At 39.3% G+C, this 16,806-nt stretch overlaps 1 protein-coding gene across 3 annotated transcripts in view; it reads left to right on the forward strand.

Annotated features, from left to right (window-relative positions):
• NUP205 (nucleoporin 205) overlaps positions 1–16,806 on the forward strand; it is an 81,292-nt gene that overhangs the window by 35,549 nt on the left and 28,937 nt on the right. For all 3 annotated transcript variants that reach the window (XM_017887734.1, XM_017887735.1, XM_017887736.1), the window contains 10 exons: positions 196–320; positions 7,394–7,508; positions 9,149–9,298; positions 9,883–9,954; positions 10,317–10,474; positions 10,830–10,910; positions 11,642–11,833; positions 12,594–12,861; positions 12,957–13,055; positions 15,944–16,092. In XM_017887734.1, coding sequence (XP_017743223.1) covers positions 196–320; positions 7,394–7,508; positions 9,149–9,298; positions 9,883–9,954; positions 10,317–10,474; positions 10,830–10,910; positions 11,642–11,833; positions 12,594–12,861; positions 12,957–13,055; positions 15,944–16,092 — 1,409 coding nt within the window. The remainder of the gene's footprint in view (positions 1–195; positions 321–7,393; positions 7,509–9,148; positions 9,299–9,882; positions 9,955–10,316; positions 10,475–10,829; positions 10,911–11,641; positions 11,834–12,593; positions 12,862–12,956; positions 13,056–15,943; positions 16,093–16,806) is intronic.

A 16,806-nucleotide genomic window follows, 5' to 3' on the forward strand; every position in this document is an offset into this window, starting at 1 on the left:
AGTCCTTAGGGCTTAGAACAAACTGGACAAACTGAGCTATAGAGAATCAGCCTTTATCAATTTTCCATATCAGTATTTGAAAGAGTGTTTACAGTACAGCATATATTTATAGAATTTAACTTTTGAAAAGACAGTCTAAGATTTTAATGCAGAAATTCTAAAAGAAAAGTTGAATTTCTTTTTGGTTTAATGTAGGAGTGTTAGGTTGCCCTCGGACATGCCTTCACGCCATCCTAAACATCTTGGAGAAAGGAACGGAAGGGAGAACAGGCCCAGTGGCAGTGCGAGAATCTCCTCAACTTGCTGAGCTATGTTACCAGGTACACAGAAAGCCGGGTTTTATGGTACTTGATAGAAGAAACTTCACCAGGTGCATGAGTACACCACAGATATGACAGTATAACAGTAGGACTTAGTTGAAATGAGTTCATTTAGCAGTTTGACGTTTCATTTGTGGATAAAATCCATAAAGCACAAACCCCAAGATCTTATAGATCCAAATCTTATGTTAATCACTTGAAAAATGGAGGAAATAGATTTTGTGATGGATTTTATCAGCAGTGTAGAAACTTTTCAACAGTGCTGTGTTTAAAGTAGCTCCTTCTGATGGGTCAGAAGACCTCTGGTTCCCATCTCTGACCCCATGACAGGCAAAGTCACCTTGGGCATGGCATGAAACGTCTCTGAGTCTGAGTTTTTCAATCTGAAATGGACTGTTGAGAGACTTCAATGAGAATGTAAGTGAAAGCTCTTTTTTTTTTAAGATGGGGTCTCACTGTCACCCAGGCTGGAGTGCAGCGGTGTGATCACAGTTCATCGCAGCCTCAACCTCCCCTGGATCAGATGATCCTCTACCTCAGCCTTCCAAGTAACTGGTACTATATGTGTGTCATACCATGCCTGACTAATTTTTGTGTTTTTAGTAGAGATGGTGTTTTGCCACGTTGCCCAGGCTGGGAAAGCACTTTTTTTTTTTTTTTTTTTTTTTTTGATACAGAGTTTGTTCTGTCGCCCAGGCTGGAGTACAGTGGCACGATCTCAGCTCACCGCACCCTCCGCCTCCCAGGTTCAAGCGACTCTCCTGCCTCAGCCTTCCAAGTAACTGGGACTACAAGTGTGCACCACCATGTCCAGCAATTTTTGTATTTTTAGTAGAGACAGGGTTTCTTCATGTTGGCCAGGATGGTCTCGATCTCTTGACCTTGTAATCCACCTGCCTCGGCTTCCCAAAGTGCTGGGATTAGAGGCATGAGCCACCGTGCCTGGCCAGAAAGCACTTTTTAATAACTAAGTAAATTAAGAAGTCCTGTATACAACTATGTTAGGTGGTAGGATGTCAGAATAAGATTTAAACTATAAGAGGGCTGGGCTTGGGCACAGTGGCTCATGCCCATAACCCAGCACTTTGGGAGGCTGAGGTGGTCTGGATCACTTGAGGCCAGGAGTTGGCGACCAGCCTGGGAAACATGGCAAAACCTTGTCTCTGCTAAAAATATAAAAATTAGCTGGGCGTGGTGGCGTGTGCCTGTAATCCCAGCTACTTGGGAGGCTGGGGTATGAGAATTACATGAACCCAGGAGGTAGAGGTTGCAGTGAGCTGAGATCATGCCACTGCACTCCAGCTAGGTGGCAAAGTAAGACTGTCTTAAAAAAATAAAAATAAATAAATAAGTAAACTATAATGAGAACTTTCATTTTGCTTGTTCATTTTTGTTTATTTATTGTTTTATTCATTTTATAAGTGTTTTAAGAACTAGGCTTGGCTGGGCACAGTGACTCACGCTTGTAATCCTAGCACTTTGGGAGGCTAAGGTGGGCAGATCACCTGAGGTTAGGAGTTCGAGACCAGCCTGGCCAACATGATGAAACCCCATCTCTACTAAAAATACAAAAAAATTAGCCGGGCGTGGTTGTGGACGCCTGTAATCCCAGCTCCTCAGGAGGCTGAGGCAGGAGAATTGCTTGTACCCAGGAGGCAGAGGTTGCAGTGAACCTAGATCATGCCACTGCATTCCAGCCTGGGCAGCAAGAGCGAAACTCTGTCTCAAAAAAAAAAAAGAACTAGGCTTTATAAGCTGTGACTAATTTCTCAATTTAACTGTTATCCTAAATTTACATTTTTATGATAAGAAATGGCGGATCATGAGGTCAGGAGATTGAGACCATCCTAGTTAACATGGTAAAACCCCGCCTCTACTAAAAATACAAAAATTAGCTGGGCGTGGTGGCAGGCGCCTGTAGTCCCAGCTACTCGGGAGGCTGAGGTGGGAGAATGACGTGAACCCGGGAGGCAGAGCTTGCAGTGAGCCTAGATCACACCACTACACTCCAGCCTGGAAGAGCAAGACCCTGTCTCAAAAAAAAAAAAAAGGGCCGGGCGCGGTGGCTTAAGCCTGTAATCCCAGCACTTTGGGAGGCCGAGACGGGCGGATCACGAGGTCAGGAGATCGAGACCATCCTGGCTAACACGGTGAAACCCCGTCTCTACTAAAAAATACAAAAAACTAGCCGGGCGAGGTGGCGGCGCCTGTGGTCCCAGCTACTCGGGAGGCTGAGGCAGGAGAATGGCGGGAACCCGGGGGGGCGGAGCTTGCAGTGAGCTGAGATCCGGCCACTGCACTCCAGCCTGGGCGACAGAGCGAGACTAACCTCTTAGTGTTACTGGCATAGAGATTTTTCTTTGTTAATCTCCTGGTTTTCTTTTTGTAATTCTTTGCTATCTTTTCTGTCCTCTGTCCAAACATCCCTTCACTGTAAGTACTGTAGCTAGGTTTTCCTATAAATCAAAATTAATTCTTCCTTAATGGGGGAACAAATTTGATGTACATATTAGCACAGATTTACAGAATTTGATATATAAGTAGAAACAATTGATAAGCTTAACACCTAGGCTAATGGCAGGTGAAGTAAATGAATGAAGCCAGGGTCCAATTAAGAAGGGAGCAGGAGGAAGGGAGAATCTGGCAACTGGAGAGCACATGCCTTCCTACTAAACTCTGGCTTATTTTACCATGCCAGAGTGCAGGATTTGTTGGGCCAGATTGTCTGAATTTTGTTTTATTTATTAATTTTAAAAGGATTTCGAAATCTGAATTTTTGTGAAAGTTGTTCTAATTTTTAGAACACTGTACTGGCCAAGGAAAACATCTCCATACCAGCAGTCTACCAGTTTATAACATACTCTCTGGTTTTTTGTTGTTGTTGTTGCTGTTACTGTTTTTTGAGATGGAGTCTCACTCTATTGCCCAGGCTGGACTGCAGTGGTGCGATCTCAGCTCTCTGCAACCTCCATCTCCCAGGTTCAAGCGATTCTCCTGCCTCAGCCTCCCAAGTAGCTGGGATTACAGGCATGTGCCATCATGCCTGGCTAATTTTGTATTTTTAGTAGAGACGGGGCTTCAACATGTTGTTCAGGCTGGTCTCGAACTCCTGACCTTAGGCGATCCACCCACTTCAGCCTCCCAGAGTGCTGGGATTACAGGCGTGCGCCACCGCGCCCGACTATAACATATGCTCTGTGACCTTGCTACTCAAATATGGCCCAGAGACCAGTATCATCAGCTTTATCTCCTAGGAGCTTATTAGTGCAGAATCTCAGGCCCCACTTTAGACCCGATGAGTCAAGATCTGCATTGTTTACAGAAAGCACTGCTCCATTTATAACTAAATATACTGCTTTTACCTATATGTTTGTACTTCACCCTGCTTCAGAAAAAAAATTTAGGCCTGGCGCGGTGGCTCAAGCCTGTAATCCCAGCACTTTGGGAGGCCGAGACGGGCGGATCACGAGGTCAGGAGATCGAGACCATCCTGGCTAACACGGTGAAACCCCGTCTCTACTAAAATACAAAAAACTAGTCGGGCGAAGTGGCGGGTGCCTGTAGTCCCAGCTACTCCGGAGGCTGAGGCAGGAGAATGGCGTGAACCCGGGAGGCGGAGCTTGCAGTGAGCTGAGATCTGGCCACTGCACTCCAGCTTGGGCAGCAGATCAGAACTCCGTGTCAAAAAAAAAAAAAAAGAAAGAAAAATTTAAACCTGTAAGTAAGAAGAGCTTGTTAGTTTAAATAAATCTGATCGTAGGAAAGGGAGATGGTCCTTATTGATACCTTCCTTGTCCTGCAACACAAAGTCTTCTGGGTGAAGAAGCTGAGACCAAGCCTGGTGCTTTTGCCCTCTTTAAGAACAGAGATTTCTTCTACCTGGTCTTGGAAACCAGGAAGGATATAGGCCACATCTTAGTAAAATGGCTTGCAGTGCTTTTTGAACTCACTTTTGTGTCCTCCTCTTCTTCTTTTTTTGGTGGGGGAGGGGGGTTGGGGGACAGAGTCTTGCTCTGTCACCTAGGCTGGATTGCAGTGGTGTGGTCTTGGCTCACTGCAACTTCCGTCTCCCAGGTTCAAGCGATTCTGGTGCCTCAGTCTCCCAAGTAGCTAGGATTATAGGCGTCCCCAGGCCACCACGCACGGCTAATTTCTGTATTTTTAGTGGAGATGGGGTTTCCCCATGTTGGCCAGGGTGGTCTCAAACTCCTTACCTCAGGTGATCCGCCTGCCTCGGCCTCCCAAAGTGCTGAGATTACAGGCGTGATTCTCTGTGCTCGGCATTTCTCTTCTAATAGTGTTATTTCTTCCACATGTTAGAGTATCTTCTTGCATTTTCTTAACTTACCCAATAATACACCTAACTGATTTTGTTTTGAGAAGTTCACTATTAGCTTTTTAAGTTTTTGTTTGTTTATAGAATCTCAAAACAGTATCAAAACTGAAAGGTCAATGTACATCTGTAGCAGAACTGCTTACTCTGTCCCTTGTCTTCTCCTTTTCTCTTTGTGTATATACATTGTTTATAGTTGTATTTAGTATACATGAAATTTTGTGCCCTTTTTACTCCTTCTCTCTGTATAAACTTTCTGTGCTGCAACAATGTGAATTACATTCAGGTTGTTTCCAGTTTTTTTTTTTTTACTCAGCTCCAGCGAACAAAAATCAGCCAGGCGTTGTGGCATGTGCCTGTAATCCCAGCTACCTGGGAGACTGAGGCGAGGTTGTAAATAAATAAATTACCTTTGGTTGTTTTATATTTTTCTTAAGAATATATTTCCAGGCGGGCATGGTGGCTCACACCTGTAATCCCAGCACTTTGGGAGGCTGAGGCGGGTAGATCACGAGGTCAGGAGATCAGGACCTTCCTGGCTAACACGGTGAAACTCCATCTCTACTAAAAATGCAAAAACAAAAAATTAGCCAGGTGTGGTGGTGGGTACCTGTAGTCCCAGCTACTTGGGAGGCTGAGGCGGGAGAATGGTGTGAACCCAGGATGTGGAGCTAGCAGTGAGCTGAGACCATGCCACTGCACTCCAGCCTGGGTGACAGAACGAGACTGCATCTCAAAAAAAAAAAAAAAAAGAGAGAATATATTTCCAGACAAGGGTTCATAGTCATTTCTTGTTATTCACAGTAGTTGTGTTTTATAAAGTCATTGTGAACACTGAATTGGTGAATTCACTGGCCCTGTGGAAAATACAGGCTAGGATTTCTACAAGTTTCTGGTTCCAACATTCTTGTCAACTGATGAATTCATAATCATGTTTTATGTGTGTTTCTGTTTAAAGATACCTTACTTCATGTAGTTGATTCATTAACATTAAACTCATAGCCAGCAGCACTATAACTCAGCCTCAATGAAATGTATCTAATGTAGTATTTTATCCAAAAGGCATATCACAGCCTTTTTGCACTTAGGAACACGAGGCAGCATTTCAGTACTATGTTTGGGGCCGTTTTAAACAGCAAAATCAACAAGCACAAAATGCAAAACTGGCACTAAATAGACCATTTAAAGGATGCTTTTTATAGTATGATAGCTGGAACAGGAAAAGCATTGCTTCATTTGAGAGCATGAGAGTTGGGTGACTGCAGTTTGTAGCTATTCTACCTCCTGCACATGAAGGACCATGGAAGCACTGCAAGTATCGATTTGGGGATTATAAATAAATTTTAGCATGTTAGGTGAATTTGCAAATATGGAATCTGAAAATAATGAAGATTGACTGTCGGGTCAAAGGCTATGAAGAGTTTGACTTTAGATTTTAATTCACAAGTAGTCATAACAATTATACTAGGTACCAATAGTGCTCAGAATAAAGATGTCTAAAGTGCCTGGTACATGGAAAACATCTAATAAATGTTCATATTAGCCACGCATGGTGGTATGCAATTACTGTAGTCCCAGCTACTCGGGAGGTTGAGCTGGGAGGATCGCTTGAGCCCAGGAGGTTGAGGCTGCAGTGAGCTGTGATTGCACCACTGTACTCCAACCTGGGTAACAGAATGAGACCCTGACTCAAAAAAAAAAAATTTTGCTGATTTATAATATGGTACCTACCTATTATCATGTTGATTTTTTTTTTTTTTAAATTCCTGAAAACAGATGGACATTTTTGATTATGGGCTACTTTTACTTTTCTCACATAAAATGTCTTTTACCCTTTGACCTACTTAGATATTTATGTTATTCATATCTGTAATGGAGACCTTTATATACATTAGAACTAGTAACTTTTTCTTATATTTACTATAAGAACTTTTTTCTCTTATCTGTTCTTTTTTGTTAAATTTTTATTCAGTTTATTGTTATTTAGTGGAATTGATGGATCTTCTTTGTAATTTCTGCATTTGCTTTAGTTTTGGTAATTTTAATCTTCCTGAGGTTGAGATATAACTCGTATGGTTCTCAGAAGTTATTTCCAAGTAATTTACTACTAATACATTTTTTTTCTTTCCTTTTTTTTTTTTTTTGAGACAGGGTCTTGCTCTGTCACCAGGCTGGAGTGCAGTAGCGTGATCTTGGCTCACTGCAACCTCCACCTCCCGGGTTCAAGTGATTCTTCTGCCTCAGCCTCCCAAGTAGTTGGGACTACAGGCACACGCCACCATGCCTGGCTAATTTTTGTATGTTTATAGAGATGGAGTTTCACCACGTTGAGCAAACTGGTCTCAAACTCCTGACCTCAAGTAATCTGCCCACCTCGGCCTCCCAAAGTTTTGGGATTACAGGCGTGAGCCACCAGGCCCGGCCTGCTACTGATAATTAAGCTAAAATACTAAAATTTACTAATTAACTATATGTGTATGTATTCATAAGTATATTAATAATAGTTCTGTAGTAATGTCATCAACACTCAATTATATTTCAGTGTATTTTTCTTGAGCTAGGCTGCCAAGGACTGTTCATAACTCTGAGCTTCTGTTTTGTGCATCTGTTTGTTCATTTTACTTGAGTTGTTGATGGGCCCTGGTTTTTCACTTAGTAGGTCTCAGTTCATATTTTGTTACCTTAATATGTATAACACAGAAAGACTGATTTAGGGATTTTTCTTACTTTAATGCTTTAGGTCATATATCAGTTATGTGCATGCTCTGATACGTCTGGTCCTACTATGAGGTACTTGAGAACCAGCCAGGATTTCTTATTTTCCCAGTTGCAGTATCTACCATTTTCTAACAAAGGTAGGGCACTATTTTCACTTATTATAAGAACACATTTGTAATTCCATGTTAAGTTATTTTATTTATACAATATTTGGGGGAATTCTGTTCTAATTCAGATAATTTAGTTTCTTTGTTATTTTAGGTTCCTTTTGTAATTTCTGCTCAAAGAAGCAAGATATTTTAACTGCTGGCAAAAACTTATTTAAATATAGCCTGTCAAGGATGGTATTTGATTCTCTTACAGCAAATAAAATTTAAAGATTGTGTTGAAGGGATAAGAAAATTAATGGGAATTTAAAGGTTTTGAATGAAAATTGTTTTACAGAGATTTCTGATTTTCTCTTCCCAGGCTGTTTAAAAGAAAAAAAAAATCCTGATATACTTTCGTTTCTTGTGTTTGTATTGAAACCAATTCAGGTCTTGAAATGAAAAGTTGAAAATTAATTATGGTAGAAAACAGTTTAAACTTAGTTTATTGACATGACTAACAATTATTTCAGGCTAATGAAGTGTTATCAGGATTCTACTTTATTTTCTTTTTGACCAACTTTTAACAGTTTTCTGAATTCAGATTATATTCAGACAGTCTTGGTCTATTGAGTTTTTTAAAAGTTTAGCTTGTATCATCTTTATGTTTTAGGAAATTGGGGCTCACACATGCCATAAACAAATTTCTATTACTAGTAATTGTCAGCATTTAATTTACCTTTTAGCATAATGGTGTTAGACCTCTGAGAGCTATCTAATGGCAAGAGGTTTTTCACTTTATTTTCATAAGTGTCTTATTTTTAGATCTGTGATTTTGTTTATGTAAGAAGCTTTTAGAAACACTCTTTTGCACCTAACTAATTAAAATAAAATTAACATCTTACCTATTATGGTACGTGTTTTATAAAACTTCATTTAGCTTCGCTTGAAATTATTATTAGTATTACTGTTATTTGGTTAATTTTATGTTTATACTATCACAATTTAGGGTTTCAATGTCAAGCATATTAAAATAGTATTGGATTAAAAAACTCTTATTGTGGGACCAGGTGGCTCACACCTGTAATCCCAGTGCTTAGGTAGGCTGAGACAGGAGGATCACTAAGGCCAGGAGTTCAAGTACAGCCTGGGCAATAGAGTGAGACCCTGTCTCAACAATAAAACATAAATAAATAAAAATAAAAACTACTGTATAAGTGATTCTCAGCCTTAATTAAATGTTAAACCACATCCTTAATTGAGGTATTATAAAATCATGCAATTTAAGTTTAATTTTTCTTAAGTATTTGTTTTGTGAAATCAAAACCAGACTATGATAGTTTTTGACTTATGTATTTGAAAGTTACTTTAAAATATTGTTTTATATATCAGTGTCAAAAAACGATAGACTCGGGATCTTTGTGAAATTAAAATCAGTAATGAAAACTTGATTTTCTTTTACTCTTCATTTACTTTAGCTCATCTTTCATAGATTTATACTAGCTTATTTTTTCTTTGTTGGTATCTTTTTTTTTCTCTTGTTATTTTACAGATGAGAAATTTTATGTTGCTGAGTTTCATAAATTATTGACTTTGTTACATGGGAAATATCTGTTGAATTACAGAATTTAAGTCTGTTTTGATACTGTGTTATTACTCTGGGAAACAAAATTTGCATGTTTAAATTCTAGAATATGAAATATCTATGCTGAACCAGATGTCATGGCTTATGAAAACTGCCTCAATAGAACTAAGGGTAACCTCTCTGAATCGTCAGCGGTCGCATACCCAGAGGCTCCTACACCTCTTACTGGATGACATGCCAGTGAAACCATACTCAGGTGATTATTGATATTTGTTTTATTGTGCTGGTGACTAGTTGTTGTGAAGACAAACACAAATGTGAAGCTTGTGCTTAGTATGTGACTATAAACCAAAACTATCTTCTCACTTTTAGAGTTTTTTTTTCTTAAAACACAAAAATTTTAACTCATCTTATGATTGTCATTTATTATTATTTTAAGCATCCACATGACACTATACTCATACCGGTATTACATACAGAATTGTCAGTGGAGTTTGTCATACTGAGCCAGCATGACCTAAGCTATTTCAATATGTATTATTCATGCAAATTAAGTATAAACTTTTAAAATCATCTCATTGGCATGATTGGGTCTTGCCATTTTTGCGAATCTGATTATTCTCTTTACAATAGTGAAGTGGATTCCATAGGGACAGAAAGATGAATGTTGGTAGTAAGTCCTCATCAATCTTTGCATTTTAATTATCCATTTGCACAGGGCTCTTTGTGCAGAAACAATGACCTAGAAATAAAATACCTTATGTTTGTTATTTCCAAATAAATGTAGTTTAAAGAGTATGTTCTTCTTTTTCTGATTCAATATTATTGATGTTCCAACAGATGGTGAAGGAGGAATGGAAGATGAAAACAGGTCTGTTTCTGGGTTCCTTCACTTTGACACTGCTACGAAAGGTAATGCCCTTTGAATTTGTAATAAATTTATTTTATAGACATACATTAAATTGCTTAAAACTTCAAGGGATTGTTATGCCTGTGCCTGCAAACTCTGAACTGGTATAGAAAAGCTGTATAAAGGATTATTTGCCGCCTGAAAATTTTTTTGTAATAGTATTATACAACAGGAAAGAAAATATTTTTGTTAATGGATGTATCAGAAATAAAATCAAATTTAGATTCCAATACAGTTGTCAGTTTCTTGACTATTTTATGCTCTTTCTGAAAATAGCACTATCTTTGAAAATCAACTGAATATGATGGTTTACCCTTCTCTTCGATGTCCCAAGTAAAATCAAATTACTTTTTGTTATTTCTAGTACGTCGAAAAATTCTGAATATTCTTGACTCGATTGACTTCAGTCAGGAGATCCCTGAGGCTTTGCAGTTGGATTTTTTTGATCGGACCCAGATTGAACAAGTTATTGCCAACTGTGAACACAAGAATTTACGGGGACAGACAGTCTGCAATGTCAAGGTGAGAGTTGCTTTAAAGTACATATCTGCAGTGTCAAGTGGCTCAGACCTTAAGTCATCAGAAACAAATAGAACCATACAGGTTTTCTTTCTGATAGAGACATTGGTTTACTAGTTTATAGGAAGGACTGTGGTTTTTGTAAAATATCCCTGAAATAAAACTTAATGTATCACACTAACTTCTTGAAAAGGGATGCTTAATATTTTGGTCTGGAAAGTGGACATTGCTCTTGTTAGATTATATATAAAGGTATCTGACGCCTTTCCCTTTAGGGCAGTTTATGATAATTGCTAGGTGTTATTGTTCTACCAGTGTCTGAAATGTCTTATTTTTCTTTCTTTTCCTAATTATCCAGCTTCTTCATAGGGTTCTTGTAGCTGAAGTAAATGCCCTTCAGGGTATGGCAGCCATAGGACAGAGACCTCTACTCATGGAGGTAAGCTCTATTGAGTATGTGTTCATTTCAACCTTTTAACTACTTAGGTCGCTGGTGAAAAGATTAAAATAGTATATTAACATGTAGTTTGCTAATTAGTAAGCTACCTAAAAATTAAACATTTAGGGAGTCTTTCACTTTTGATTTTATAACTTTTATAAGCTGAACTATCTGGTATGCCAAAATAAATAACACCTTTTCTGCTAGGCTAGTTAAGGATTTGCCACCTGGCCATATTTCGTATTATACCTCACTTGGTCCCCATCAGTGAGAGAGGAGGGTCACTTGTCATCACAAGTGGAAAGTTACAGGTAAGAGGTCAGGTGGGAAGAACCACATGCATGGAGACATAGCTGGCCAGGCCAAAGCAAGAGGCAAAGAAATGAAAGAGATGTCAGGGAAACATGCCATTGAACTTGGAGTTTAGATAATTCTAGTGCTCTAGAGTAAGCAAGTATAAGTAGATAGGTACAAGGAGAAAGAAGATAGTGTCAAAGAATACAAATTTATCTATGCCACCTCTGTCCCCTACCTTTCATGCACATACACACAAACGTACATACTTTATATATTAATATTTTTTATAGCCCTGGCTACTGAAATAATATGAAAAGATATCTGCTTCCTGGCATGCATGTAGTAGGTTTCCAAATAGATATTTTCTGAGTAACTGACAGATAACTGATCTTATTTGCCTGTTTAACCTTGTGATTCCATTCCTGTGGCTTTAGGAAATCAGCACTGTACTTCAGTATGTGGTAGGAAGAAATAAATTGCTGCAGTGTCTTCATGCAAAACGTCATGCTCTGGAGTCATGGAGGCAACTGGTAGAAATTATACTGACAGCTTGTCCCCAGGACCTCATTCAGGCAGAGGATCGACAACTGATTATTCGTGATATTTTACAAGACGTGCATGATAAGGTGACATACTTCCTGAATTACTTTATACTGCTGAACAAATATGTATCATTTAAACGAATAAATTTTGGCACCCCAATTGTTTTCCATTTTTGATCAGGAATAAAATAGAATTGCGCAATACCAACATTAAGACTTTCCTTGAGAAAGGGATTAATTCTGTACAGTAGTGGCTGTCAACCAGAGTATGTGTCCGAATTATCTAGGGAGCTTTGTAAAAGTTTACATGGACAGAGCCTACTCCAGCCCTATTGAATGTAATGGTGAGACCATTTATGTGAATTTCAAACAGAAAACCTCCTTAGGGAATTCTGATAGGAATCCCTTCTGGTTAAGAACACCCATTACTTAGCATCATATTTAAATTTCTCTGTATATATTAGATTTTTTTCTTTCTTTTCTTTTTTTTTTTTTTGACTAATATCTGTATTCCATTCTTATATTGTTATCATAGTTGACAAGCTAAATGTATATAAAACTAGTTAATGGGCTGTATGCAGTGATTCATGCCTGTAATCCCAGAACTTTGAGAGGCCAAGGTGGGAGGATCGCTTGAGCCCAGGAGTTTGAGACCAATCGCCTGAGGTGGGAAGACCACCTGAGTCCAGGAGGTCAAGGTTGAAGTGAGCTGAGATTATGCTACTGCACTCCAGCCTGGGTGACAGAGCGGGACCCTATCTTAAAAAAAAAAAAAGCTGTGAAACTTGTTAATGATTATAGCTGAAAGCAGGATTCTCACTCTAATTTGCCCTTGTCCTTTAAGATACTGGATGATGAAGCAGCGCAGGAGTTAATGCCTGTGGTCGCCGGGGCAGTGTTCACACTGACTGCTCACCTAAGCCAGGCCGTCCTCACCGAACAGAAGCAAACATCAGTCTTGGGACCAGCAGACGCCCATTACGCTTTTATGCTTGATAGTTCCTTCACCTCACCTCCTCCAGAAGAGAACCCATTAGTGGGTTTTGCTTCTGTTGGAGATTCTTCACTTTACATCATATTGAAGAAACTGTTAGACTTCATTTTGAAGACAGGTTTTTTTTCATCTAAAATTTCTATAAATTCTGTCCGTTGTATTTAACTTTAATTGAGAAAAGATTTTCATTTGACATCTTCCTAATCTCCCTAGGTGGTGGATTCCAGCGAGTGAGGACTCACTTGTATGGCTCTCTGCTTTATTACTTACAGATTGCCCAGAGACCTGATGAGCCAGACACCTTAGAAGCAGGTAGAATGAGATCAATTCCTAATCTTTTCTGGATTGGGAGATGGTTACTTTAAACTGGAAAAAAAAATCACTTCTCCATCTTTTGACTAATCACAACTGTAATAAATGAGTGTTGGTGTCATTTTTAAAGCATTTACTGAAAAGTTGAGGGAGAATGTTTAGTTTTTAAGAATTATGAAGTAATACTTGAATACTCCTTTTAAAAAAACCTTCAAATAATACTTTAGCTTTATATACTTCTGTAACTCCCTCCCTTGCCTCAAGTCCCACTGAGCAGTATACTCTACATAGAATGACCCAACGTCTTTCTTTCCTTTGTACTACATCAGAGTACATATCTAGTTGATTCTTTTAAAATATCTCTTCCTGTCGTGGTGGCTCACGCCTGTAATCCTAGCACTTTGGGAGACCGAGGCCGGTGGATCACCTGAGGTCAGGAGTTTGAGACCAGCTTGGCCAATATCATGAAACCCCATCTCTACTAAAAATCAAAAAATTAGCAGCCACGGTGGCTGACATCTGTAATCCCAGCTACTCGGGAGGCTGAAGCAGGAGAATCGCTTGAACCCAGGAGGCGGAGGTTGCCCAGATCGTGCCACTGCACTCCAGCCTGGGCAACAAGAGTGAAACTCCATCTTGAAAAAAAAAAAAAAAAAACCACAAAAGTCTTTGTCATTCCATGATATGGATGAAACACTTATTTAGCCATTTTCCTTATTCATAGGCATTTCAATTGTTTCTAAATTTTATTACAAAATGCTACATCAAATTTTTTTATATGCCTATATTTCTCAGAAAGGATGCTGCTTAATGGTAGAATTTCCATGTGAAAAAGTATGTACTTTTATTTTAATAGATGCAAATGAAAGACCTTCTCAGTATAAACTCATCAATAGTATACATGTATCTTTTTGTACTAGTGAGGTTTTCTTTGGATAAATTGCAAGAAGTGGAATTTCTTGGTCAAAAGTTAGGCATATTTAAAATATTGCTAAATGCTGCTTTCGAAATATAGTTAGCATTTTTTAATTGAGACTAATCTTAAGACATGAAAATGTTAACTGTTCAACATATCAGTATATAATGCTTTATATACTTTATAGACATTTGATGTTCTATCAAGTCATTCAGAGTTACTCTGCTATTTGTTAAGAAGTTGTCAGAGCACCTTCTGATAATGGACTTTCTTTGCACTCTTCACCTTTGTGTTATTTTGTATAGACTGTTAAAAACCACTGTGTACGTAAGGTTCAATTGATCTCATTATTCTTATGGTGGTTGTGTCTTATGCCATACATAGTACTCGAGAAGGTAGTAATAGCCAAATGGTAGATTTATAGGCATGTAGCACCCACATAAATAATGCATGAGAATGTTTGTAAGGTGAGGAAAAATGACAGAATAGTTCAGAGAAGTTTTTTTAAGCAAACACAAGCTTCTTTTAAGAAAAGAGATAGTGATGGGATTTATCCACTCTCAGCATCTCCCACATTGTTCTTTTGTGTGTGTGTGTGTGTTTTAACATTCCATTTGGTTGAATTGGCCAAGTCACCACTTAACCACTAGGTGGGGTTCTACAATAGGCATTTTATAAGAAGTCATTGAGATGCCAATTTAAAAACTGCTGCTATGTAGTAGTTGGAAAAATGAGATTAGTTTCAAATACAAATTATTGCTTTCTTTAATGTATTTGTGAACCTTTTAAAGACTCTTTAAGAGTGTATTTATGAGTCTTACATAAAATGTATGATCATACTGTTCATAATCATTGTATATTTAAATTTATATTTAAATTACCTTTATAATGGGTATGCTTTTATTTTAATAAGTATTTCAACTAAAAAAAGAATAAAAATATCTGATTTTTTTGGAGGCAGATTTTTGTCTACATTGTATCTGATCCTTTCTAGCTGAATTTTCTTTTCTTTTTTTTTTTTTGAGACAGAGCCTCACTCTGTAGCCCAAGCTGTAGTGCAGTGGCGTGATCTCAGCTCACTGCAACCTCCACCTCCTGGGTTCAAGTGATTCTCCTACCTCAGCCTCCCCAGTAGCTGGGATTACAGGTGTGCACCACCACGCCCCACTAATTTTTTGTATTTTTAGTAGAAACGGAGTTTCACCATGTTGGCCAGGCTGGTTTTGAACTCCTGACCTCAAGTGATCTGCCCGCCTCGGCCTCCCAAAGTGCTAGGACTATAGGTGTGAGCCACCACGCCTGACAATTTTCAAAGATCTCAATAAAAGATAAAAGGCTGATTAGCAGCCTGGCGCGGTGGCTCACACCTGTAACTTTGGGAGGCCAAGGTGGGGGGATCATGAGGTCAGGAGATTCAGACCATCCTGGCCAACATAGTGAAATCGCATCTCTACTCAACATACAAAAATTAGCTGGGCATGGTGGTGTGCGCCTGTAGTCCTAGCTACTTGGGAGGCTGAGGCAGGAGAATTGCTTGAACCCAGGAGGTGGAGGCTGCAGTGAGCTGAGATCGAGCCACTGCACTCCAGCCTGGCGACAGAGCGAGACTCCATCTCAAAAAAGAAGAAGAAGAAGAAAAAAGATTGATTAGCAGGATAAATACAGGACGTTGGTTCTCATGGAGTCTTGTAGTTCATTTTGATCTCTTTAAGAATGGTTTATCCTTTTCCTGGTACAATTGTTATCTTAGTGGTACGAGCTATGCATGAAATAGGTGCATTGTGTTATTAGAGTTAACCTGCTTGGACCCATTGGTCAGTGGGCCTTTGTGTATAAGCAGTAATGGAAGGATCTTGTTGTTGTGTGTTTTTTTTTCCTCTTCTCTCAGCTCACATCTAGCGTGTGAGGTATAATTACTCAGTTATTACACTGCTTTCTACTGGAGTGTTTTTTTCTGTTTTAATCCTTTTAGCCAAGAAAACCATGTGGGAAAGACTGACAGCCCCTGAAGATGTATTTAGCAAATTACAGCGAGAAAACATAGCCATTATTGAAAGTTATGGCGCCGCCCTCATGGAAGTGGTCTGTCGAGATGCTTGTGATGGTCATGAGATTGGAAGGGTAAAGCAACTCTTATTTAGTATTGTAATTGAATAAGTATTTTGACTTACTAAAGTATAAACTTATTCACGACTCGTTGTGGTGCCTCATGCCCGTAATCTCAGTGCTTTCGAAGGCCGAGGTGGGCAGATAGCTTGAGTCTAGGAGTTTGAGACTAGCCTGGGCAACATGGTGAAACCCCATCTCTACAAAACATACAAAAAATTAACTAGCCATGGTGACATGCACCTGTAGTCCCAGTTACTTGGGAGGCTGAGGTGGAAGAATTGCATGAGCCCAGGAGGCAGAGGTTGCTTGCAGTGAGCTGTGATCAAGCCATTGCACTCCAGCCTGGCCTACAAAGTGAGATCCTGCTGCAAAAAATAAAATAAAATAAAATAAATTGATTCAACTCCTAATAATATATGTTACATATTAAGAATTTTTTTTGGCCAGGCGCGGTGACTCAAGCCTGTAATCCCAGCACTTTGGGAGGCTGAGGCGGGCGGATCACAAGGTCAGGAGATTGAGACCATCCTGGCTAACACGGTGAAACCCCGTCTCTACTAAAAAGTACAAAAATCTATCCGGGCAAGGTGGCGGGCGCCTGTAGTCCCAGCTACTTGGGAGGCTGAGGCAGGAGAATGGCGTGAACCCAGGAGGCGGAGCTTGCAGTGAGCTGAGATCCGGCCACTGCACTCCAGCTTGGGCGACAGAGCGAGACTCCGTCTCAAA

Source organism: Rhinopithecus bieti, unplaced genomic scaffold (genome assembly GCF_001698545.2).
Source record: "Rhinopithecus bieti isolate Rb0 unplaced genomic scaffold, ASM169854v2 scaffold_17275, whole genome shotgun sequence".
NCBI lineage: Eukaryota > Metazoa > Chordata > Mammalia > Primates > Cercopithecidae > Rhinopithecus > Rhinopithecus bieti.